The sequence below is a fragment of the Schistocerca serialis genome, chromosome 5 (assembly GCF_023864345.2).
Source record: "Schistocerca serialis cubense isolate TAMUIC-IGC-003099 chromosome 5, iqSchSeri2.2, whole genome shotgun sequence".
In the NCBI taxonomy this organism is placed as follows: Eukaryota; Metazoa; Arthropoda; class Insecta; order Orthoptera; family Acrididae; genus Schistocerca; species Schistocerca serialis.
The window spans coordinates 145528977-145555862 of NC_064642.1; the positions used below are offsets into that span (position 1 = coordinate 145528977).

General features: G+C 42.5%; 2 protein-coding genes across 3 annotated transcripts in view; one reads left to right on the forward strand and one right to left on the reverse strand.

Moving 5' to 3' along the window:
- Positions 1–25964, reverse strand: part of LOC126481811 (uncharacterized) — a 49468-nt gene extending 23504 nt beyond the window's left edge. Inside the window, exons 1-3 of the mRNA XM_050105767.1 lie at positions 25813–25964; positions 25596–25733; positions 5066–5207 (exon numbers count right to left, since the gene is read on the reverse strand). Coding sequence (XP_049961724.1) covers positions 5066–5207; positions 25596–25733; positions 25813–25827 — 295 coding nt within the window. The 5' untranslated portion in view covers positions 25828–25964. The remainder of the gene's footprint in view (positions 1–5065; positions 5208–25595; positions 25734–25812) is intronic.
- A 6-nt stretch (positions 25965–25970) lies between these two features.
- The window catches only part of LOC126480980 (transcriptional adapter 2B-like), a 108741-nt gene continuing 107825 nt past the window's right edge, over positions 25971–26886 (forward strand). For both annotated transcript variants that reach the window (XR_007587493.1, XM_050104417.1), the window contains exons 1-3: positions 25971–26360; positions 26461–26558; positions 26663–26722. Coding sequence is in view for 1 of the 2 variants with exons in the window: in XM_050104417.1 (XP_049960374.1) it covers positions 26354–26360; positions 26461–26558; positions 26663–26722 (165 nt within the window). In the remaining variant the exon portion in view is untranslated. The remainder of the gene's footprint in view (positions 26361–26460; positions 26559–26662; positions 26723–26886) is intronic.

A 26886-nucleotide genomic window follows, 5' to 3' on the forward strand; every position in this document is an offset into this window, starting at 1 on the left:
AAAAGTACACGCAAGTACGTAAAAATTTACAAATACAAAGAAACAGACAAAAAATGCAAGAGAAAAGGAATGAATGAGGTACAGGAATATGCCCATGTTGGGATAAGGGAAAATGGGAGGGATTGGTTTGGTCAAGATTCACAAGTTAGTATGGCAAGGGTGGGTGTACAAAATAAAACATGAAAATACATGAGAATGGGGGAGGAAATGTGATCAATAGGAATAATTACAACTATTGTTGTTTAGGGTTTGAGGCATGAGATGCAGCACCAACAATCTGCATGGTCATGTAGCCATATGTTGTGCGAGGACGAGATTGTTGATACAGCATAGTTCGGAAGTCAGGTACTAAGAAGAGTAATGCTTTAGAAAATAGCTGTTAGTCAAAATCGAACAATAGGAACTCCACATTGGAATATCCACAATATTAGGGAAAGGATAGATTGCTACTCACCATGAAGTCGACATGGAGAGTTAACAGACACTCACAATAAAAAGACTACTACAAATTAAGCTTTTGACCAAAGCCTTCTCCTTCACAAACCTGGTACTGCAAAAGCATGTCTCCCTGGCATAGTCATCTCAGAACCATATCTGTCCCCTCTGCCAGATAATGCTACCATGCAAACCCTCCTACATACATTGCTTTTCTTGAATTGAATCCCCTGCTCTCCAGCACCTGGAGGAGCACTCTAAACACCACCTCAGTAAATTACCCTACTGCCACCTTGGGACACCACTATCCAAACCTATCCAACCCAAAGTGCTGCTCTTTATCAACCCTTCATAACACACTGACTCTGCCCAGGTAAAATTTTCAACTTGCCACATCCCCAAAACACCCTACCGACACGCCACTAAATCTAGAGCCGAAACATTCCCGGAACACTGTTTTTCACCTTTCCACCTCAGCCCCACAGGAATTTGTCCTATCCAAAGGCATCACGTTTAGCCCAACAGCCGAATTTAACCATGCTGAACTTGTCAAAGACCTACTCTTCTCCTCCAAATCACTTAAAGGGAAACACTTCTTTGCCACTAATCTCTCCATCCAAAGTCTACCATATCCTAACACTGAAACCTGCCTCTCCGTTTATACTGACATCCAACTGTGATCCTCCCACCTAAGCAACCCATGGATACCTTTCCAGGAATTCCTTACATCCAACGTGGTCTCATCATCCTTCCCCAGCACCACTCCAAAGAACACCAGCCTTTCAGCAGTAGAAAAGACAGCCACACAAAACATCAAAACAAATCCTGACTTAATCATCCTACATGCAAACAAAGATTACACCACTGTTATCATTAATCACAGTGATTATTACACCTATTAACACTGCCAGAGTGATTACCTCCCAGGAGGCCACCATAATCTGCAATCCCTACTTACAGTGTTAGACCCTACCCAGAACCTCTTCCCTGAATCAATTTCCCTCCTCACCCCTACGCCAGTTTGGTTTGTGGATTTTGGGGACTATGCACCTACATAGTCCCCAAAAATCCACAAACCAAACTCTGAACATCCCATTGGAACTGTTTATTGTGCCCCCACTGACAGAATTTTGGCCCTCATTGACAAATGCATCCAACCAACTGCCCAAAATCTAGACTCCCACATCAAAGACACCAACCACTTCCTCTAAAATCCCCACACTTTATCTCCTGAATCCCTACTTGGCACAGTTGACACCTGGTCCCTATACACCAGTCTTACCACTCTTTAACATTGCCTCTCCCAACATCCTTCAGACTCCACACACACTGCCTCATTCCTCATATGCCTAATTAACTTTATCCTAGTGCATAACAACTATTCCGAAGAGAAAATATACAAGCAAATTCATGACAACCATGGGCAACGACACCCTCATATGTCAACCTGTTTATGAGGTGTCTATAGGGAACTTTCCCAGCCTCCCAAAACCAAAAATCCCTGGACTGGTTCGGTTTCACTGAAGACATCATCTTTCATGATCTGGATTCAGGGCCACGACACCGTATCTTCATTCCTTCACAAGCTTAACACCTTCTCTACTACCCACTTCACCTGGTCCTCCTCAACCCAGCGTGCCACCTTCCTGGATGTTTACCACCACCTCTCCAATGGCTTAGCCCACACTGGACCCACCAATCACCTCCACTTAGACAACTGTCACCCCTTTCACATGAAAAGATCCCTCCCGTACAACCTGGCCACCTGTGGGTGGCATACCTGCAGTGACAAGCACTCTCTTGACCAGAATGCTGAAGATCTCATCAAGCCTTTGCAGACAGGCACTATCCCCCAGGCATGGTCTGCAAACAAATCTCTCTCACCCCCCCCCCTACCTCCCTCCCCCCACACATGCCCTATCCTCCCACAACACCAAGAACCAGCTACAAAACAAAGGAGTTCCCTTCCTTACCCAATACCACCCTGGAGAAACTGAACCACATCCTCTGTCACGCATCCTAGTACATCTCTATGCCACTCCTGATCCCAACCTCCTGCCACAGGGATCACATCCATGTGGAAGACCTCAATCCACCCCCCCCCCCCCAACACTTCCTACTCATATCTTTTCATAGGCTTATCATACCACATCAGAGGCCCTGCAACCTATGATAGCAGCCATATCATACAACAGCTCTGCAGCAATCATTGCACAGCTGTGAGAATGAACAACTACTGCCGAACTATGGCTAAGAGCATGGTAGGCCACCCTGTGGCACAACATACAGCTGAACATAAATTACATGCGGGATCTCAACAGCTGCTTCACGACGTGGGGCATCTGGATCCTTCCCTCCAGCACCAGCTTTTTTTGAAATGCACAGGTAGGAATTGCACTTACAATGTGTTCTCTACTCCATACATTATCCTGTTTACAACCTATGGTAACTTACCCTGTGTCCAACAGCTTCCACCCCCTATCCTATCACCTCCTCCCTATTCATGGCCCCTTACCATCACTGTGTGCCACCCTCTGTCTTTACCCTTCCCTGTTACTCTCCTTTTCTGCTCCCTCCACTTTCCTGCCCCTCAGCCTCCCGACATTGCTCCATTTATTTAACAATGAAGTTTGCCAACAGTCATGCAATTGAATTGTTAATTTATTTTATTTTTAAAAATAAAATAACAACTCAACTGCACAGCTGTTGGCGAATTTCATTGTTAAATACTTGACCAAACACTGCCCCATGTCCACAATGGATCAACAGAGATTGCTCCACTTAGTCCCTACATGCTCTGCCACACAACACTTCTCCTCCCTCCATCTGCACCCTGATATTCCACCCCCCCCCCCCCCCTTTCCCTACTCCACCCCAGACTGCTACTTCTATGTCTACACGATTACTCTGCAATTCAGTGCCAGGCAGAGGGTTAAACGAATCACATTCAGCTATTTCTCTACCGTTCCATTCTCTAATAGAGCACAGGTGAAACGGATACTAAAATTGTCCTGTGAAAGCTCTGATTTCTTTTAGTATGAGAATCATTCCTCCCTATGTAGGAAGACAACAAGAAAATATTTTCACGCTCTTGAGGAGAAAGTTAGCGATTGAAATTTCATGAGAAGATCCTGTTGCAACAAAAAATGCCTTCGTTTTAGCGATTGTCACACAAATTCACGTACCTGTGGCTCTCTCTCCCCTATTTCACAGTAGTACAAATTGAGTTGCCCTTCTTTGAGCTATTTGATGTCTTCTGTTGATCCTATCTGACGTGGATCCCACACCACCTGCCAGTACTTTAGAAAAGGAGGTACGAGTTTAGCGTAGGCCTTCTCTTTAGTATTCCTTAGTATTTTGCCAGTCAATCCTAGTCTGGTTTGCTTTACCCACAACATTACCTATGTTAGCATTCCAATTTAAGTTATTTGTAATTGTAATCCCCAAGTATTTAGTTGAATTTACAGCCATCAGATTTATGTAACTGATTGTGCATCCAAAACTTGGAGGATTCTGTTTCGTATTCATGTGGAGGATTTCACACTTTTCATTATTTAGAGTCAATTGCCATTTTTTGCACCTTAGTCATTTTGCAATTTGTTTTGATCATCTGATGATGATAAATGACAGCATCCTCTGCAAACAATTTCAGCTGCTGTTATTAGGACGCACGGAAAATTACTGTTACACAGTTGAGATTGTTACAACATGAACCAAACTGGACATTCCAACCATTAACTCACAGCAACGGTCCACTGAAGGCCGCATTATCCTGCCTCTCAGATCTGTTCAGCTGGAGCTCTCATTAAGACAAACAATTTTTTTTTTTTTTTAAGATACTTCAATCTTGGTACATGAAAAAGGCCTCCTGCGTTAACAACATGGTCGTTGCAAGAAGACCCTATAATCTCCACTACCTTGTTAAAACATGCCACTGACTTGAAATTAACAAACTAGTGCTTGCTACCTGATTCTTCTTACAACAGCTGGCCTTCACCTCTTTCATGCCTCCACCAAGTAGCAGAGGTTTTCTTTTCTTTCATACTCTTATCCGTAAAAACTGCGAAATACTTTTCTCTTTATTGTTTTTGTCAATGTACAGAAATACTCTATGGTTATAAGGTTTATCATCAACAAAAACTTTCCAACTAATAGTAATATCTTCAAACTTCCTTCACAGCATCAGTTTTGTATTTGGTGGTGGAAGTAAGATAGAAGTAGGTACATCAGTTTTATCTCAGATAATGTTTCTTCTCTTTACTCAATTGTTACATATACATAAAACAGAAACATATTAAGTCATTACAGTCATACAGATTTAAAACTGTATGCTGGACTGATGTGAAGTTCCAAGTCTGCATCTCCGTTGCCAGTTAACAGAAACCATCACATTAATGCACTTTTAACAAGCAATGAGATTTATTTAAGATATGACATTCAAATTAAGAATAAACAGAAAATAAACAATGTTAATAATCTTTGTAACAATTCACTGTAAACACTAAGTACTTCTCAGTATTTATTAAATGCAATTTACAGATTTGTACAGTCACCTGCAATAACTTACAGAAATGAGAATCTGCCTGCACTAACTACCTCTCCCATTTACACAAAGAACTAATACATCTACTTTCTAACTTTCTAGGCACTGCCATATCATAATAAAATTTGAAGGTCATGCCAAGTCCAACAGCACAAAGTCCCAATGTTGTATGGTACAGTACTTTGTCCACAATCCCACCTTTGAGAAAAACGGGAAGTCCATCATTAACCTGAAAAAAGAAACCAAAGAAGAGAGTGTTTACTTTATATTATCCAAGCACATGCTATGCAAATCTTACTCTCCATACTTTTTTATGTTTTTCTTATCTTCTATTTTGTGCAAATATTCCCAGTACTTGCACTCAATAGTTTCATTACACATGTTGCTAAGACACTATCTACAATGTTCTATTTGTGGATTACTGTGGGCAGGTGGGTTCAACTGAACATTACTGGCAAGTACAAGTAAACTAAAAAACATACCAAATAATTGTAACTTATGACAGTGTCTGAAGACAATGTCTAGATCAGGTGGCATTTTTATGAATTGTATGAACTGGAAGCAAGGACTACCACTCAACAAATCTGCTATATTTATTTACTTGCTCTCTTGTTCTGAAATTGGAAGCAACAGTACCATGTTAATGCCAGATACTGAGAGATTACGGACATATGAAGAACACTAGTGGGACAGTTTTTCTGGTAACTTTATTATTATTATTATTATTATTATTATTGTGTCAAACATATACATCATCATTAATGCTTTTCACGGCAATTGTGATTCCAAACACAATTTATAAATTTTTTCATTATGTACAAGAAAACTATACACAAAAACTTTTATGAGGATGTTCTCCTTGGAAAAAAAAAAAGAAGTGATTTCCAGCATTGGTTATGTCTATTGAGTAGACAACAAAGAAATTTAAGTTGATCACAGGTAATTCTTCAGCGAGAAGCATGGCAATTCATGTTGTTATGGTTAAGAATAATGAGCAATATGATACAGTAGATTTCACAGTTAAGAGTTAACCTTCGCTACTTTCAAAGGAACTGCAACCACTCATCATTGCTGATTTAATCCATGTTCATGTTATGTGCAGGTCTTGGCCAGAAATGAAAGTGACAGAAATGGAAGCTCCAGAAGGCCAAGGCGTTTTTTTTTTTTTTTTTTTTTTTTTTTTTTTTTTTTTTTTTTTTGGGGGGGGGGGGGGGGTGATGACGACACTGCATTTATTGATGTTTTCATAAAAGCCATGAGAAGGAAAGGCGTAGGAAAGTGTATGATTGCAAATATGTTTTCAGGAAGGGATTGTACACTTTAAAATTATAATCTCTTCTTCCAAAGTTTTTTGCAGAGTCCTTGTGGACTGTAGTGTGTAAAATCCTTTCTCAGATATTTATTTGCCTTTCGTTTTCTTGCCTTTAATGAAAATATTAATAAATAGCTAATATTGAGTATTACATCAATTTTTTGCTGTGTAAGTAAAGTAAAAAAGAGTTTAGAAATTATGCTAACATAAATGGTTCACAAAAATGCCTTTTTTTAACCCTTGGCCATCTGGAGTTCCCACTTCTGTCATTTTCGTTTACAGCCACATCCTGCTTATACCATGAAATTAGGGCCAAATTGGTAATATGTTTCGGTATGATCCCCTTGTTTAGAAACTCCTTGAACACAATAACTCATTTTACATGCATGCATACAACACATCCTGATAACAAGGGGCCTTCAAACTCAATCATCTACATTCTACTCACTAGCAAATGTTAGAAGGATTTCTGCACATCTCATGCATTTTCTTTAGCAATTTTGGGTGCTCTTATTCAGAGCTTTACATAGTAGTATCTAAACTGTTAAAATTAAACTAATGAATGAATGATACTATCTTAAAGGATGTTTACCTCATATTCCATCAATTTTGAACACATGCTATACGCCTTGTTTCGGAGTTTGGTAATAATTACTGGCTTGGTTGTACAGAATTTTTTAGAAATCAATCTTTCAATTTTACGTGCCAATGAAAAGCACTATCATATGTCAAGGCATATTCCTGATTTATCTTCTCGGACACCAGGTATTTTACGAGTCTCTTGATATCCAATTCTTCTTATATCATCCTAATTTTTCACCAAGCATGCATACTGCAACAAATATCCATTATCTCTGCAAGACTTTCAAAGATCATAAAGTTTCCCCATAAATTTCTTCACTCATCTAGTATTATGTCTTCTACTTTCAGTCAAAACTGACATCATTCTATTGAGCTTTCCATGGCTCATATTTCACTTCTACACAATGCTGAGTTTCATACATACACTTTTGATGTTTGATATCAGTACGTACCAGTCTCTATTACTGAAATGAACCTATATTTGCCTCCACCAATATTCTGCCTTACTCTCCACATGTATGCCTGTTTCCACTCGGAAACTTTTCACATTCTCCACTGCTTCTTTGACAAACACCTAGCATCTAAAACCTTCCAGACACTACAGTGAACAGACTGTAATCATACGAACTACATATCCAAGCGTAATTACTTGAAAGTTCAAAAAAATGGCTCCAAGCACTATGGGACTCAACTGCTGAGGTCATTAGTCCCCTAGAACTTAGAACTAGTTAAACCTAACTAACCTAAGGACATCACAAACATCCATGCCCGAGGCTGGATTCGAACCGGCGACCATAGCGGTCTTGTGGTTCCAGACTGCAGCGCCTTTAACCACACGGCCACTTTGGCCGGCACTTGTAAGTTCACACACACTTCATTACAGTCTTCTTTTGTCACTATCTCTCTGTTGAGTGTGGACCCCAGAGACACCTGACAAATTGTAGCTGCTGGCTCATTCCTTGTAGGCTAGCTGAAGTTGAGCCAGAACACTTCATAAGATTTATCAACCAACATAACATCAGATATATTTACCTTTTTTCTTTTAATCCAGTCACCTTAGTTGATTCTCTTGAAGTAGAGGTCCTGCTAATCACTGCCTCTGAAATCACGTGTGAAGGCAAAGAAAGGCCAACTTCTTCATAACTTCTACTCATCTCACATAAAATCATGTCCACTACTTTCCTTTTACAAATATATATTTGCTTGAATGGGTGTACAAATCATTACAGTGACATCTGAATTAAAGTAGAACACAACTTTGATACTACATGCACCTCTATGGCTCAACATGACATTCAAGATTACAATATATTTCATCTTCCACAAAACCATCTAGTCTTGTTTTATTGTTGGAGATTGTGGTTGCTCTCTAATGGTCAAACCACTGCCAAGCCACAACAAGAAAAGGTAAAAGCCTCTGCTCACAGCAGGTGAAGCAGTTTGTCATCACACCTTGCCATCTTCTCATACTCCACACCTACTCTTTAACGTCTGCACAAACGAAAACAACCACCCACTCACACTACATGTTTTCCAACTTACTCCCTACTTAATGTTATTCTGTCACAATCATCCTTCTTTGTACTACACAAGGAGTGAAATGTCATTTGCCTGAATGTCACTATGTTGAGTGTGGACCTCAGAGTTGTCTGACAAATGGTGGGCTGTAGTGGATGTAGTGGAGAACGAGTGATGGTCTGCGTTTTGATTGGCAGCAAACTGAATGTGGGTGTTTATGACTATAATTTTAATTTGCAAGCTCCCCAGATAACAAAAGTCTGTAATTTCATATGAACTGTATCTGCCAATCAAGTGAGGGAAATTTGTGGCTGAAGAAAATCAGATGCATTTGCTAGACTGGTCTGCTATCAAAACTTTATTGCCTCCCATTTAATATTTTTGAGATGAACTAGATAATGAGTTGTGTGCCAGCCAATTCTACAAGTGTGGCTTCAGGAATGAAACAGACATAAGTTGCCTTTATGTGTAATGATCAAATTGTTCTAAGCTCTGATAGCATGTCTAATATTTTATGGATTTTAAACACCAGTTCATGACCTAGATTCTATACTGACAATTTCAGCAACTCCTAAGGCAACATTTGGAGTTCAAATCCTTCACTATTCTGAATCTCTCGCTAAATTAGTGGTTCCCCTATTATTATGACTTCAACCCCCTAATGTGGGGAGCCACACTGGGAACCAGAAAGAAAGACTAGTTTAGCTTCAGATGTTTTTTTTGTTGTAAAAGGAAGTATCCATCGAGAGATTTTAATGCTCCAATAAAGTGCAATTTCTGAGGTGTCAACTTGTGTGTTAATGATTAGACTTGCAAAACTATTAAAATTCCATTACTGATGATTGACACATTTAAAGGGCAAGGACTATCCCTAGCTTCCAGAAATGTTAGTTCCTATCTCGCTGAGAAAAGAGGGATATGATTGGGAGGGTGGAAGGAGGAGATGTCTCTGCAACTCTAAGTTAAAAGGGACAACCCCCCCCCCCCCCCTCCTGAAGTGAGCCCAAGTCAAGACGAAGATAATGAGGGAGGTGACAGAATAGGTTACGGTAAAGATGAAAATAAAGCAGGAAAATAACAAAAAAGCTGATGGAAGTTCGGTAAATAAGGAAGTACTACCAATGAAGAAATATGTAAGGGTAGGAAATTGGGGGGGGGGGGGGGGGGGGGGGGGGTTAACAGAGATGAAGCATAGGAAGCTGGTGGAATGCAATATGCTGGAGAAGAAACTTCCACCTCTGGAGTTCTGGGAAAATGGTGCTGGACGGGAGGATCCAAACGGCTCATGTGGTATAGTAGGCACTTGGGCCCAATGAGTCCTACTAAAGAACATACTCAACCAACTGTGTACAGTTATGCCCCCAAGGTATACAATTGTTTTGCAGGCATGCAAGAGTTCAGCCAGTGGCAATTATTCTTATGTAAAAACCCATTTATTGAACATGTTAGTTGGCAAAAAACATTTATTGTTTCACATGTTGTGCTACCTTTCTGAAGTTTTAAGATTAAAAAAACACACACGCACGCACGCAGAGAGAGAGAGAGAGAGAAAATAAATTTTAATTTCCCCAAACAAATTCTTCAAATCAAATTACTCAAATTACTAATGGTGTCATCATGTTGTTGTTGTGGTCTTCAGTCCAGAGACTGGTTTGATGCAGCTCTCCATGCTACTCTATCCTGTGCAAGCTTCTTCATCTCTCAGTACCTACTGCAACCTAAATCCTTCCGAATCTGTTTAGCGTATTCATCTCTTGGTCTCCCTCTACGATTTTACCCTCCACGCTGCCCTCCAATCCCTTGATGCCTCACAACATGTCCTACCAACTGATCCCTTCTTCTAATCAAGTTGCATCACAAATTTCTCTACTCCCCAGTTCTATTCAATACCTCCTCATTAGTTATGTGATCTACCCATCTAATCCTCAGCATTCTTCTGTAGCACCACATTTCAAAAGCTTCTATTCTCTTCTTGTCCAAACTATTTACCGTCCATGTTTCACTTCCATATATGGCTACACTCCATACAAATACTTTCAGAAACAACTTCCTGACACTTAGATCTATACTCGATGTTAACAAATATCTCTTCTTCAGAAACGCTTTCCTTGCCATTGCCAGTCTACATTTTATATCCTCTCTACTTCGACCATCATCAGTTATTTTGCTCCCCAAATAGCAAAACTCATCTACTACTTTGTGTGTCTCATTTCCTTATCTAATTCCCTCAGCATCACCCGGCTCAATTCGACTACATTCCATTATCCTCATTTTGCTTTTGTTGATGTTCATCTTATATCCTCCTTTCAAGACACTGTCCATTCCGTTCAACTGCTCTTCCAAGTCCTTTGCTGTCTCTGACAGAATTACAATGTCATCGGCGAACCTCAAAGTTTTTATTTCTTCTCCATGGATTTTAATACCTACTCTGAATTTTTCTTTTGTTTCCTTTACTGCTTGCTCAATATACAGATTGAATAACATCGGGGATAGGCTACAACCCTGTCTCACTCCCTTCCCAACCACTGCTTCCCCTTCGTGCCCCTCGACTCTTATAACTGCCATCTGCTTACTGTACAAATTGTAAATAGCTTTTCGCTCCCTGTATTTCACCTCTTCCACCTTCAGAATTCGAAAGAGGGTATTCCAGTCAACATTGTCAAAAGCTTTCTCTAAGTCTATAAATGCTAGAAACGTAGGTTTGCCTTTCCTTAATCTATCTTCTAAGATAAGTTGTAGGGTCAGTATTGCCTAACATGTTCCAAAATTTCTACGGAATCCAAACTGATCTTCCCCGAGGTCGGCTTCTACCAGTTTTTCCATTCATCTGTAAAGAACTCGCGTTAGTATTTTGCAGCTGTGACTTATTAAAATGATATTTCAGTAATTTTCACATCTGTCAACACTTGCTTTCTTTGGGATTGGAATTATTATATTCTTCTTGAAGTCTGAGGGTATTTCGCCTGTCTCATACATCTTGCTCACCAGATGGTAGAGTTTTGTCAGGACTGGCTCTTCCAAGGCTGTCAGTAGTTCTAATTGGAATGTTGTCTACTCCGGGGGCCTTGTTTCGACTCAGGTCTTTCAGTGCTCTGTCAAACTCTTCACGCAGTATCATATCTCCCATTTCATCTTCATCTACATCCTCTTCCATTTCCATAATATTGTCCTCAAGTACATCGCCCTTGTATAGACCCTCTATATACTCCTTCCACCTTTCTGCTTTCCCTTCTTTGCTTAGAACTAGGTTTCCATCTGAGCTCTTTATATGCATGCAATTGGTTCTCTTTTCTCCAAAGGTCTCTTTGATTTTCCTGTAGGCAGTATATATCTTACCCCTAGTGAGATATGCCTCTACATCCTTACATTTGTCCTCTAGCCATCCCTGCTTAGCCACCATATTACATAAAATTTCAAATTGTTAGGAAATAAATCAAAACCCAAAATGCTTAGCATGTTAAAAAGCAGAATGTGCACTTTATAGTGTGTTGTAGGGATCACACTGTGGGCTTGCATAAGCCTCGGTATTCATATCACACAACTGCAAGTCATGTTGAAAATTCCAACAGCTCAGATACCTAGGGCAGGTCAAACCACACATTTTACCAAGTCTTTCCATACCATAAGATGAGCATTGCTTTTTGTACTGTCACTACTGGTTCTGATTCTCACATCTGGACCACGGTAATGAGCTAGAACATGATGTATCAGACTGCAGCATACTTTTGCAGTTGAAACAAATCCTCCATTCCACACACAGGCAACAACAACTAAATCCAGAACATAAATGGCAGTAACAGGAATTTAAGCTTTACTCAAAATATATGGCTCTAGAAAAGTGACCATATATCATTCTTTGTAATTAATGGTAATTCAGGGGATCTGCAGACATTCGACTATGCATACCTCTAAAGTCTGCTAAGCACATACCAGAGATGTTTGCAGTCATGGAAATACTTTGATGGCATCTTAACCCTAAGTGGTTTCTTGCAGTAGGACTTAATGATCTGCAATCCCAGTTGTTTGTTGCTGGCACCTGTGTTACTATTCACAATAACAGCATTCTAATGAACACAAAGTCTGGCTTATATACATTATCTACAGCTCCACAGAATCTGGTGTCTAGATAATTTGATCACAAAGAGTGCATGTAAATTTTGTTAATGTTTAATAACACTTGTTCTTTTTGAGAACAAACTGTTCTCCTTTCACTAGTCAGCCTCCTGTGTGTCTACACGTGCATTTGGAACACTGAATTTCTGTTAGTACTAAAATTTAAACTGTGAGAATCATTGCAAGTATCACTCATCCCATTTTCATTTCAGCTACAAATGACGGGGTCAGCAGAAGGAAGAGCCAACCCACATGAGTCTGTTCCTTAAATTGTTGCACATTATATGCTTGGTTAGATTCAAAGACAAGACATACATAAAATAATCATATATAAATTTGTTTTGGAGACTGTTCTTTCTAATGACACATGTGGAATTAAGTGTTATCAGTTTTTTGAGCATTTGAACATGCAACAGATAATGTGATCAGACTAATCATTGTTAAATAATTGAGAGTAAACATTTTCTTCTGATGACCCCATCAAATGGAACATGTAAGAGCAACAGCAACATTCTTGGAACTTTATATGCAGATGCTGCATTCTTTTTCCAATGTTGTCTTTACTGAATTGTTATTTTATAGCAGGCTTTATTCAACACGATCGCACACTTAAAATAAATAAATTAATTAATATTTTTACAGTTTCAAAACTGATACTATTTTACCTTAGCTAAATGTCACAACCAATCTTCCTCTCTCATTCATTTACATCGTATTGCGTTACAATACAAAAGTATCAATATGAAGGGTAAGATAAAAGCAACCAACTAGCCAATGCAGAAAAATGAAGACAACTAGGTTTTACACAAAATTTGAAAACTCTCACATTTGTCTGTCTTTCATCTAAAATATAGGCTTAATCAGTTTTTTTACACAAATGCAGCAAGTAAAAAATGTGGCATATCAAACACTGTGAATCAGCACTACTGGGCTCTGGTGTGCTCTCTTGCAGGGCGAGAATATAAGGGAGCGTATAATTTTAAGTTTTTATTAAATTACTTTCTTTCTTTTAGTGGTTCTCACGAGGCAGACCACAGCTGGGTGAGTGTTATCACTGAACACAGTTTCTTGTCCACCACTTCTAAACATAGTTCTTCCCACTAATATTTAACACTTTGCATTAATTGTAATTTAACAGTACGCAAGGGAACTGTGCTACACTGTGTGCCTCACATGCCACTCATGGTCAGGCTTGGTGGAGGATGTTACTTTTCTAAGACAGATTTGCAAATTCCACTGGATGAAGAATCACAGAAAGTATTTGTTGTAAATACACACTTGGGACTGTTCAAGTATTTGTGTTTGTCCTTCAGCAGTGCTTCCATTTGCCCTTCAGCAGTGCTTCCACACCTGCCATTTTTCAATGTTACTTGGTACAGCTGTCTGCAAAAGTGCCATTTGTTCAAACTATCTTGACAATATTGTAGTCTCAGGTCGTACACCAGCAGAACACGTTGCCAATTTGCACACTCTTTTTCAAGTGTTGTCGGAAGCAGGGCTCAACTGTCATCTCGAAAAGTTGACTTTTTTCAAACTTAGGTCATGTGATAAACAGTCAGGGTGCGCACCTCCTCCAATCTCATTTGCTTGCAATCTGTGACCTGCCTGTTCCTCGCAATGTGTCTGAACTGCAGTCAGTACTAGGCAAGATGACGCACTACATTTGGTTCATACCAAATGCCACCCAGATCACGCCTCCATTGCATTGCTTCTGTCGCAAAAATGCGCCTTTTGTGTGGACTAAAGACTGTCATGATGCATTTCAGAAATTCAAACACGCTTTGCTTTGTGACAGGTGTTCAGTGCATTTTGACCCTGCCAAGCCAGTAGTTTTGCGAGTCAATGCCTATGGAATCGTCGTCGTGCTTTCACACAGAATTGGTACACATGACAGACCTGTTGCTTTTGCCTCAAAGTTGTTAAACTCAGTGCAATTATTCTCAAAGAGAAAAACAGGCTCTCGCTACTGTGTATCGTGTGGCAACATTCCATCACTATGAATGGTTGCAAGTTCTATTTAGCGACAGATCCCAAGCCTTTGTAGTCCTTGTTTCATTTGTCAAAGCTGGTTCCTGCACGCACAGTTGAAAATTTGCAATGCTGGACTTTGTTGCTTTCATAGTATCACTATGAAATTGTGTACAGACCTACAGCAAAGCATGGCATTGCAGACGCCCTATCTCATCTTTTGATTGGCCCAGACCCTGATTTTGAGGCATCTGCCACATCTTGTTGCCAATCAATGGGCAGTACTCTGAATTACTGGAAACTATTCCCTTGCATTACAGAAAAATAGCACAGGTCATGGAAGCAGACCCAGATCTCAAGATTTTGTTGCATTATATCACATGCCTTGGCCTCATTCATTGAATAGTATACAGAGCTCAACTGAGCGCCGATATTTTGCACATCTTCATTGCCTTTCAGTTCAACAGGGTGCGATTCTAGTTCAAAATGACAATCCCATGTGCTTATTCCAAAAATGTTGCTAAAGGATGTGTTCTGACTGCTCCACCAGGAACATTGGGGAATTGGACGCATTAACAGTTATCACAACGACATTTTACTTGGCAGGGCATGGACGCCCACTCTGAACAGACGATGTCACACTGTCGCGCATGTGCTGAGAACAATCTGCTCTGCAACGGACATTCACAGCTTGGCCCAAGACTTAATCGCCATAGCAATGAGTGTACACTGACTTTGCACTCATTGGCTTGTAGCGGTAGACTCTTTTAGCAAGTTCCCATTTGGGGTGCCTAAGAACAGCACATCATGTAGCACCATTTAAGCGTTGTCCTCCATATTTTGCATCGAAGGTTTGCCAGAAGTAACTGTGTCTGACAATGGACCATAGTTCAATTCACATGACTTATCAGTTTTCCCTTCCAAAATGCCACACCATTGTCATGTAGTGAGGCTGCAAATGACAATGGGGATGCAGACAGGATGCTGGACTTAGAGATGGGTCAGGAGTCACGACTGAAGGATGGTGTACTCGCAACCGTATCCCGCCATCTAGCTTCCGAGGCAACAGAAACATCGTCCGGGAAACTGCTGTGCCAGGGTAAACGTCCAGGCCTGAGGCTATGTACTGGGACTATGATGGCGATGACAGGTCCAGGTCCATGCGGTCAGTGAGTGGGGATGGCAGGGCCAAGTCCACATCGTCCATCCGCTCCTCCAGTGTGCCCTGGTGGCACCAGCGGGTGGCTGGGAAGTCCGTGTGGTCCCACTGGTGAAGGTCCGTCTCGTGGATGGGAGTGATAGGAGACGAGAAAGAGTTGCAGCGCTAGTTCCTAAGTGTGGGTGGTGCAAAGCTTGCCCATCTGTTGCTTGAAAGTGCGTACGAAGCATTATGCTTCTCTGTTGGACTGCGAGTGAAACAGAGCACTTGTTACATGACAAATGTCATTGCGTTCCCAAAACTGATCAGTCATGTGAATTGAACTATGGTCCATTGTCAGACACAGTTACTTCTGGCAAACCTTCGATGCAAAATATGGAGGACAACGCTTGAATGGTGCTACATGATGTGCTGTTCATAGGCACCCCAAATGGGAACTTGCTAAAAGAGTCTACCGCTACAAGCGCGCGCGCGCACACACACACACACACACACACACACACACACACACACACACACACACACACACACACACACACACAACCTGCTGGATGTGAATCGAACCTGAGACCCCACGATCCAGAGGCAGCAGGGAGGGGAGGGAGGAGGGGGGGGGGGGGGACGACGACATGCTGGTATAAGCTGGCACCAGCAGACCACGTGGCAAAGAGGTTGTGAAACGACAGAGGCCAACAAAAGACTCCCAAGAAACGCCCTGATAATGCCAACTCTGCCGCCACTATTTAGATTGTTGCTGTGGACCGGAGAGCGAGTATGTTGTGCCAAGCAAGTACCAGTGTCATCAGTTGCAGCCCAGCGGGAATCGCAGTACCATTTAGCTCCACCACTAATTCAGAGACAGGCAGCACATAGCAACCACAATTGTGAACACAGCAGACTTTGTACTTCACCAGCAGTGAGGCTAACATGGAATATTCAGAAGAACTTGTACCATGACTAATTTCTTGAGTTGAATAACTATCCATTCTTATGGATAAAAAACCCAGTTAATGTGTGCAATTTGTGTTTTAGAAGGATGATACCAGCCACCAAACAACATCCTCTCCTTGCTACTATGGTACAGCTCTACAGAGACAAGGCGACATAAAATGAACAAACTTCATTACCTTCTTCAGATTTTAATTTTGCTTTGGGTAATCTTTTTCAGTATTGCAATCGTGCAGTTAGATAACAATTGAAGTTAACAATTTTTTGGGAACTTGCTCTACCAGGTGGTGATACTTTGGTGAAGGCCAATACATGTTATTTCACCCACAAGGTAACTGGAGGAGGGGAATCTAGGACAATGCCAGCTGCCATCATCACTAGTGTCTGGAACGTGGGTAGATGGCTACCGTCCAGGTGTGGAGCAGCAGGGAAACATATAGACAATGGGGCAGGACAACTGATATGAGGACTGTGGGGTACAGACACTTCAATATTGTTTTAGAACAAGGTTTCAGTGCGATCCACCAAGTCCTGAAGACTTTCTGTGTGTTGATGGCAGTCACTTGACCCCACAACATCCCATTTTCTCTTCTGAGAATTAATCTGGCTGATATGCCTTTTGAAGCTTGATTTGCCTCACTATGTGGATACAGATGGGAAACCACTTGCTAAAGATGGATATTCAAATGCTAAAAGGAGGTATTGTGACTGGACTTGTGAGATGGAATTTGCGATTGGCTCATAGTTAAAATCCTCCCAAGGGTGGTTGGTTGGTTTGTTTAAAAGAGGGAGGGGAAGGGACCAAACTGCGAGGTCATCGGTCCGTTGTTCCCGGTAAAATAATTACACAACGGAAAGACAAAAAGAAAGGAGACATATAGCACAATAATAGGAGAATAGAACAACCAGAAGAATAACAGGACGACAACCAACACTACCATAGACAAAATAGGAAAAGAAAACCACAGAGAGAAGCAAGAAACTGCAGAAAAGGTAAAAACAAGAGAGCGTATGACTGACTGGCTGGCTGGCTGGCTGGCTAGCCACGAGAATAAAAAGGAAAAGCCAGCCACTCTGCGACACATTAAAACATCCACCCTAAAAGCATTAGGGTGGAGAACACGAAGGGACAAAGGACATGCTCTACAACTTATATAAAATGATAAAACCCACCATCACGTATAAAACGTAAAACTAAATTAGCCGATGAGGCGTTGTCAGCTAAAATTAATGGCATGAGTCCGGCAACTGAAGAGTTCGTCGCAGGGCAGCCAAAGAAGGACAGCTCACTAAGATATGGGCCACTGTCAGCCCGGCGCCGCACCGGCACTGAGGTGGGTCATCACAGCGCAGGTGGTAGCTGTGTGTCACCCAAGCATGGCCAATGCAGAGCCTTGGTGTACAGCATGGAGGTGTACATGAATGGACCACAAGTATAGGTGATAAAGGCAAGGACTCCAGTTCGGGAAGTAGGGATCGGACGCAAACTGCAATTGGAAGCCCTGGCCTGGGCCGCCGATGCACGAGATAAACTGCAATGGGTGGAAAAAGGAGACGGTGATTCAGATGCGCAGGAGAACTACGAACCTGTGCAACATAACTGGCCAGCAGTTCAGCAGTTGTACATGCCTAACCTGCAATGGAGGGACTTGTCCTAAGCTCTCCTGCCACTAGGCGAACGCCACCGTGGTGCACCGAGTCGAATAAATGCAATGCTGAGGGTGCCGCCGAACCATATACCAGACTCCCATAGTAAAGGCGGGACTGAACAGGACCCTGCAGAGTTGCAGCAACATAGAGTGTTCTGCACCTCAGTTGGTGTTGCTCAGGCAGCAGAGTGCATTGACGTGCTGCCAGCACTTCCGTTTAAGCTGACGTATGTGAGGAAGCCAAGCCAATCGGGCATCAAAAACCAGTCCTAAGAATCAATATGTCTCCACTACAGTGAGTGGAAAATACAGAGCGGCAGGAAATTTTGGATCAAAATCGGGAGCGGGCTTCCGAGACCCCACTCGTATCATGTGGCAAGGGTATGATGTCACCAAGTTATGTCATACACTTTTTGTAAATCAAAAAAGATGGCAACCAGGTGTTGGCATCTGGAAAAGGCTATTTGGATGGCAGACTCTAGGGACACAACATGATCAGTGGTAGAGTGACCCTGGTGGAAGCCGCCCTGACATGGAGCCAGTAGGCCTCATGACTCCAGGAGCCAACCTAACTGCCGACACACCATACATTCCAGCAGCTTACAAACAATGTTGGTGAGGCTGATGGGCCGATAGCTACCCACATCAAGGAGGTTTTTATACTGGGTTTGAGCACTGGAATAATGGTGCTCTCCTGCCACTGTGATGGAGAGACGCCATTGCACCAGATCCGGTTGAAGATGATGAGGAGGTGTCGCTTGTAGTCAGATGAGAGATGTTTAATCATGTGACTGTGGATCCGATCTGGCCGAGGAGCTGTGTCAGGGCAATGTGCAAGAGCACTGAGGAGCTCCCACTCTGTAAATGGGGCATTATAGGATTCACTGTGGCGTGTAGTGAACGAAAGGAATTCCCCTTCCAGCCACCGTTTGAGAAAGCGAAAGGCTGGGGGTAATTTTCTGACGCACGGCACACTGCTCGGCACACTGCTTGGAAATCGCGAGTGTGTCGGCAGATAAAATGCCATTTATGTTAACACCGGGAACACCTGTTGGGGTCTGGTAACCGAAAACATGTATGATCTTTGCCCAGACTTGGGAAGGTGATGTATGACACTCAATGGTTGAGACATTTATCTCCCAACACTCCTGCTTCAGTCATCTGATAAGTTGGCAAAAGTGGGCACGGAGACATTTAAAGGCTATGAGGTGGTCCAGGGAAGGGTGCCGCTTATACCACTCGCCGACTCTCCTTAATTGCTTCATTGACTTTCGATGACCACCAAGGAACCGCTGGGGGCACCCTAAAGAAACAATTGCTGCACTCACCTGCTCAACCATTACACTGATGTGACCATGTGGGGGGAGATTCAGCAGTGACAGCAGAGGTAAAGGTTTCCCGGTCCACCTTGTTTAAAGCCCATCTGGGTAGGCATCCGTGGGCCTGCTGCTGGGGCAGTGACAGGAAGATGGAGAAGTGGTCACAACCACACAGGTCATCATGTGCTCTCCAGTGGACACATGGGAGAAGTCCTGGGCTGAAAATTGATAAATCAATGGCCGAGTAACTATCACGAGCCACACTGAAATGTGTGGGTGCCTCAGTGTTTAAGACTCAGAGGTCGAACTGAGACAGTAAAGTTTCAACATCTCTGCCTAAGCACTAAGAGATGGGCAAACACTTTCATCCTTGGGAACTAGTTCACTGCTGATCGTTCTTTTTGGGAACCGTTCATTTTTACTTGTTCACCATTCATTTGGGCTTACTATATGGTTCTTATGAAAAACTGAAAACTAGTAGTGCAGGTGACTGAAGGATGGAGGGCACCAAGAGGGGGCACTTGCCTCCCTCTGGAGTATAGAGTTTTTATTCATTACAGAATTCTTACACACTTTTAGAAGTGATTTCTGTGATTCTGCAGAACCTCTCGTTTAGCCAATTGTAGCGTTGTGTGGCTGATCGCAGGGAAATAATATACGGTGGCGCAAGGAAAACCGGCCCCGAGTACAGACTGTTCGCCAAATACGGACGATGTGTTGCCTGTTACGAGCACATACAACAAACAGACAAACATGTAATAGACAGTGAAGAAATAACAAGCTAATGCAAGCAACAATTGCAAAACAATCGATGATAATGTGTAGAGAACTGGAGAATAGAACACGACAAACTCACGCGACGCGCATGGGCTATAGCACATGTAGTCTTGTAAACTTGTTGGTGGCTGTTTCCTAACTTAATAGACCACAAGTGCCTTGTATAAAATTCTTCGTTTCGACTTCCACTACATAGCTATGCTACGTTGAAAACAATAATCGTTTACACCCTATATATACTTCACGTTGTCTCTGTGTTCGAAGGCGAAGTAGACTTCACGGAAGCATAAAATAAAAAGTGGTTTTCTCATCATACTTGCATCACACGCTTAGTGAAAAATTAGGTTTTTATGTTGCATTATTAAAGTTAATGCAGCACTAATGAGATAATAAGTAAATACGATTTTATGACAATCTATGTCTTTTCAAATGGAGAGGCACCGCTTTTCGTACTGAGCCAAAATGACCCACAATCCACTTACCCCCCCCCCCCCCCCCCGGTCCTTCTGTTCATCTTGTTGAACCGTTCCTTTGCGCCCGTTCCTTCACAAAGTACCCATCTCTACTAAGCACAGTACCATCCCACTAGGGTTTATAGCGTTAAAATCTCCCAAAAGTAGGAAAGGTTTAGAGAGTTGATCAGACAGTGCAGTTAATGCATTCTGGGACACTGCACCATCTGGAGGAAGATATACATTGCAGGCAGTTATTTCCTGTGTCATCCTTATTCTGACAGCCACAGCGTCAAGGGAGTTTGAAGGGGCACAGTTTCTACAGACTGAGTTTAGGGCATAAACACAAACTCCACCTGACACTCGATTATAGTTGCTATGGTTCCTGTAGTATCCTTTATAGCCGCGGAGGGCAGGGGTCCGCATTGCTGGGAACCAGGTTTCCTGGAGGGCAATGCAGAAAGAAGGTGTGAGGCTTAACAGTTGCCGTAGCTCAGCCAGGTGGTGGAAGAAACTGCTGCAAAGACGATGTCATTGTGAGACTGAGAAGGCATGGAACATTCAATGAGGTAGTTTACACCTCAGGGTCACCTGCTGCCACCGAATTTTTGCCTGAGCAGTCTATATCCATTGTGTCGGAGGGTCCGAAGAGATGTAGGTCCTCAGTGGACACCAGAATATCCATCTCATATGCAGACACACAGCCTGTAGGTAGCGGTGGTGCGTGTGCCACCGCAATTCCCTTGGTCTTGGGGAACTTCTTTTTGGATTTCTCTCACTGTTCCTTGGGTTTCCCTGGTTGGGAGGACTTCACTGATTCAGTCTGACTCAGGATGAACATGAAGCTCTACGACCAACTTCTTTTGGGCTCTTCAGCCACTGGTGGGTGTCATCTTTCCCACACGCAGAAACCTGGGAATGGAGTGACCCAAGGGACCCCTTCCAAGTGAGAGGAGCTGAAGAAGACTTGCACTTCTCCGGCTCAGAAGTGGGGACTGATACCCCCCATGGTTGGGGGTGGGGGGTGTTGTTGCTTCTGAAGTAGCTCTAGCTGCCCCCCGCCCCACCAAGGGGGCAGCTAGAGACTTCTGATTCTGTGAGGCGACAGTAAAGCGAGGAACTGACGGGGTGACAACTGTTCTTGTAGTGGCGGCATATTAGGAGGTCATAGCCACAGGACATAGGCGCTCAAATTTTCTCTTAGCCTTGGTGTAGGTCAGTTGGTCCAGGGTCTTAATTTCCACGATTTTCTTCTCTTTCTTTAAAATCCTGCAGTCTGGGGAGCAAGTTGAATGATGCTCTCCACAGTTGACACAGATGAGAGGCAGGGCACACGGAGTACTGGGATGTGATGGACATCCACAATCTCGATATGTGACGCTGCAAGTACAGTGGGAAGACATATGGCCGAATTTCCAGCACTTAAAGCACCGCATTGGGGGAGGGATATATGGCTTGACATCACAGCAGTAGACAATCACCTTGACCTTTTTTGGCAATGTGTCACCCTCTAAGGCCAAGATGAAGGCACTGGTGGCAACCTGATTATCCTTCGGACCCCGATGGACTCGCTGGACGAAATGAACACCACGCTGCTCTAAACTTGTGTGCAGCTCATCATCAGACTGCAAAAGAAGGTCCCTGTGGAATATAATACCCTGAGACCATATTTAAGCTCTTATGGGGTGTGATGGTAACAGAAACATCCCCCAACTTGTCACAAGCGAGTAATGCCCGGGACTTGGCAGAGGATGCTGTTTTTATCAAGACCGACCCAGAGCACATTTTGGAGAAGCCCTCCACCTCCCCAAACTTGTCCTCCAAATGCTCCACAAAAGACTGAGGCTTCATGGACATGAAAGATTCCATCAACTCTTGTACATACGAGGTGCCGGGGTGAATAAGCTTCACTGCCATCCTGGCATGGTGTGGCCAGGGAGGGGAACGATTTGGGGTAATATTTCTTAGCATTGAAGTTAGACTTTGCTCGCTTAGGACTGCTGGCGCTGGACCACCAGCAAGAGATGACGTACTACACTTCGTGACATGTCATCCACCCTGATGCCACCCACTCCGACCAGGGGGCCTCCCAACGGGTGCCACCTAGCCTCAGCAAGAGCCGCCTGACAGGATGGTCATTGCCGGGAGTCCCGATGCCTCAGGGAGATGGGCATCTACTCCATGGCATGTGTGGGGAGTTAATGGTGCATGCATCAGCACAGCGATCCCTGTGTTGTCAGGGGGCTGCAACCAACAGGGTACACGGCGGCCCCACCACAACGGACTGGCTACCATGCTGGATATCAGGTGACAAGGAGTCCATGGTCATCGCCTGTGTAGTACGGCGCCCTTCCCCAATTGGCTCGCTCTTTGGAATAATTTTGAGATATGGAGGTCAAACCCGACAGGGGACCATCACATAAGGGCCGAAACATTTGAGACTCCTTTTAGTCGTCTCTTACGACAGGCAGGAATACCTCAGGCCTATTCGAACTCCCGGAGCTGCAGGTGGGCCTTCTAAGGCTTACCAATGTCTGTACTGTTCGGGTAATTCCTTCATGGTGCACTGTTCCTGCCTGCCCCCCCCCCCCTTAGGATTTATTTTAGCATAAGAGGCCTGCGGTCTACGATGATCATAAGGAAAGGAATTTGGGGGGGAGGGGGGGAAGGTAGACTGACTGTAATTACAAAAATGTATTATACAGAGTAATGCAACGACAGAGATTTGCATTGTTGTGCCATTCTTCCATCGCATTCTGTGACACTAAAACCAAAGTCAAGACAGAGCAGAAAGCTCAAAACAGTAAGGTGCCTTTACTGTTGTCAGCAGCATGTACTGTGAGGGGATGGATCCACATTTGTATTGCCTTTCACACATTTTCAGTGCAAGAGAGATACAAACAAAATGGGGTACAGAATTAAACTAAATACAACTGCTCTGTGATGTCAATCAATGGGTATCACAGTTCGCGGAAATACGGAAGCGTCCGATCCCACCCGTCTGCTTTGACCCATGACGTCACAAATATGGCGGAAACAAAAACAAACACACACACTTTCCACAAGAAGCCTAATGACACTAACGGGACAAGCGCGGGAAATGGGGTGTTTTGGGTGGGGGGCAAACTAAATATAAACAAATTTAGACGCCTTGCGTACCTACAATGTGTAAGTGAAGACGGCCATGCATGAATACCGACCCACCTCCCCAGGGGTCGTAACCCCTGCAACCCATAGAAGATAAAGATGCTTCAGTAGCTGATTAGTGTTTTTTGTCTTAAAAAAAAAAATCTCACGGGATAGAACGAAAAGATCAAAGATAAATATAATAAACTAAAACAGAAACTCGAGGAAACAGATAATTAAAATAAGTAATAAGTGTTTTTAAATTTAAAAAAATCTTACGAGATAGAACGAACAGATCAGAAAAGTAAATAAAATAAGATAAAACGGAACTGGAGACAGCCACACTCAAACCAAACTCCGCGCCGTCATGACGTCACACACGACACCCTTACGTCACGGGTCAAAGCCGACGCGTTGGATCGGATGCTTCTGTCGACCCCAGTTCGCTTATACCAAAATTTTCAGAAAATATGGTTGAAAAACCTCTGAAATTTTGTCAGAATTCACATTCACGCTGCATGTCTTTAGCATAGAAATGAGCAATTTGAGAATACGTAAGTCTTCCAGTACATCATCAGCAATCTTCCTCATACTAATACTTCATTTCCACACAAGTTTTCTGAATCCACTGCAGCAGACAATATCTTTACTTTATCCTTCACCTGAGTGGTAAAGGAAATAGATAAGTTTGTAGACTTATGTTCTCTGAAAAAGGCATTTCAACTGATTAGGAGAATGTAGCTTTCAGAACAATAGGTGGACATGAAGAGCAAGTGGATATGATCCTACGACTGAGCATTCTGTATACAGCAAAAGTGTAGATGAGACAACCGAGTATGATATGGCCAAAGATCTACTCAACAGAGTGACATTAAGCATAGTCGCCAGTAATTCTGTGCATTTGTTACTTTACTTTCCTTATGAAGAATAGTGGACCGAGCTCTTCTCCAGTCTCATAAGACTGATCGCAGCGTGTGGGATTATTGACAAATATGGAAAATGATGGGCCAGTCTTGCAGGGCATTTGTTATAGAACCGAAATTTCATTTGAGCCTGGTTACCTGATCCTTTGAATAGTTTCATATTTTTCCACCAGGCCAAAAATCAGCCAACAAAGACATGAGATCCCGCAAGTTAGGTAAATACACCAATGTATCTGCATATCGTCACACTCACTCAACAAGGAAATTCTATATGCAGTGTTCTATGTAAACTGGGTAAAAAAACAAAAACAAACCCTACCGTAATTACTTGCTGGAATGATGACAGCATTCTACTGAATAACAACCAATAGTTGGTAATGTCAATGGCCAGCCTCAATTGCGTACAGGAAAGGCAAAGTTATACCTTCGGGCTGACACTTAATAGGACACTCAAGTAAACTTTGCAATAAAACCGCTACATGGCAAACAGAGTGTCATATCCTTTTGCACAGTGTTGGGATCACCTCAATATGCAAGTCTTCTTAATGTTACATTTGTTGCAGACTCCGTCGATGTTTGGCTCGAGCCAATAGAAAACACGTAAAGTAGCCGATATGGTATGTCAAATCATTGTAGAGTTGCGGGTAGCCACCAGTGATTTAAAAAACGGTAACACTTTCAACAAAAGTCACATGGCATAGTTATTACCGTCCAAAAGGCATCGCTAAGGCAAATAGCCTTCTCCTTTATGTCTATTTCCTACTATCTTACCTGAAATTTTTCCTGTTTCGCCTTCAGCTTTTTGTATCCTGGATGCACATTATCTAACGGAGCGCCGGTTGTGGCTTTCCTCGTCAGCTGTGATGTCGATAATTGCCGTGAACTTAGCTGCAGCAGCTGAACCGCCTTCTGAGGGAAACAAATTTGCCAATGAAATCGTATATCACAATTTTCACTCAACGAATATTTGAAAACATAAGTTATGTACCTTAGCCGAATTCATTATCTCCGTTATTTAAGAGCAACAACCCACACCGAACGGACACTCAGTAACTTTATTCGGTTTCGGTTAGATGATCGGCTATCCTTTTTTTTGCTCCCTTGGCTTATCAAGAGCAAAGATATTAGAAACGTATAACGAGGTGCATGTATCTTCTATCCACAGTTAAATGTTCAGTTTCAGTTAAAAAGTTACATGGAGAATTAACTGGCAGTGGCAAATTGTATTTTATTGTAATACTGCTTATTTAAAAGCTGAAGCTGTTTAGATTGGATACCTCTACTATTTTCTCAATTCAGATGTATTGGCATAATGGCGGATATGTGGTGACTACTGGGAAGTTGTTGAGTAGTCTGAGAGAGTTATGTTTCCTAATGGCTATGATCAGATTGCTGTTTGTATAATTTTACTGGTAACTGCTAAAAGTGTTTTGCACTAATATTTATGAAATTTGGGAAGGCTGGTTTAATGATTTCCAGCATGTTTTGGTTTGATGATGTTTGGTAGCTGACGTCATAAGAGAACTAACATGGCGGGTAAGTGTTTGGTGTTGTGAATGGGTAGGCGTATTTTATGCTGTTACCTACACAATCTCTTCGAATTCTTTTACTAACGCTTTTATATTTTGTCTTTCAGATTTATTTGCAAAATATAACTGTACATATTGCCAGGAAGATATCACGGGACTAAGAATAAAGTGTGCAGAATGCCCTGATTTCGATTTGTGCCTACAGGTAGGGCGCTGTACGTCACGTGATGGTGGTGGGGATGCTAATGGGCGGTAAATTTGTAATTCGTAGTGACATTTATGAAAGATGTTTTATTTGTTATGTTTTAGTGCTTCTCTGCTGGAGGAGAGATTGGTCAGCATCGAAATGATCATGCCTACCAGTTCATGGTAAGTACAATTATTATTTATGCGTCGTTGGTTATTAGTGATAAAAATGAAGACTTTACAAGGCATACGGAATTAAAAGGTGATTCATCATCCTGGTAAATAAGTGGTCTCTGTTTCGTGTTACACTAGATTTTTGTTTTACTTTGTTGTAATTAGAAGAGTTT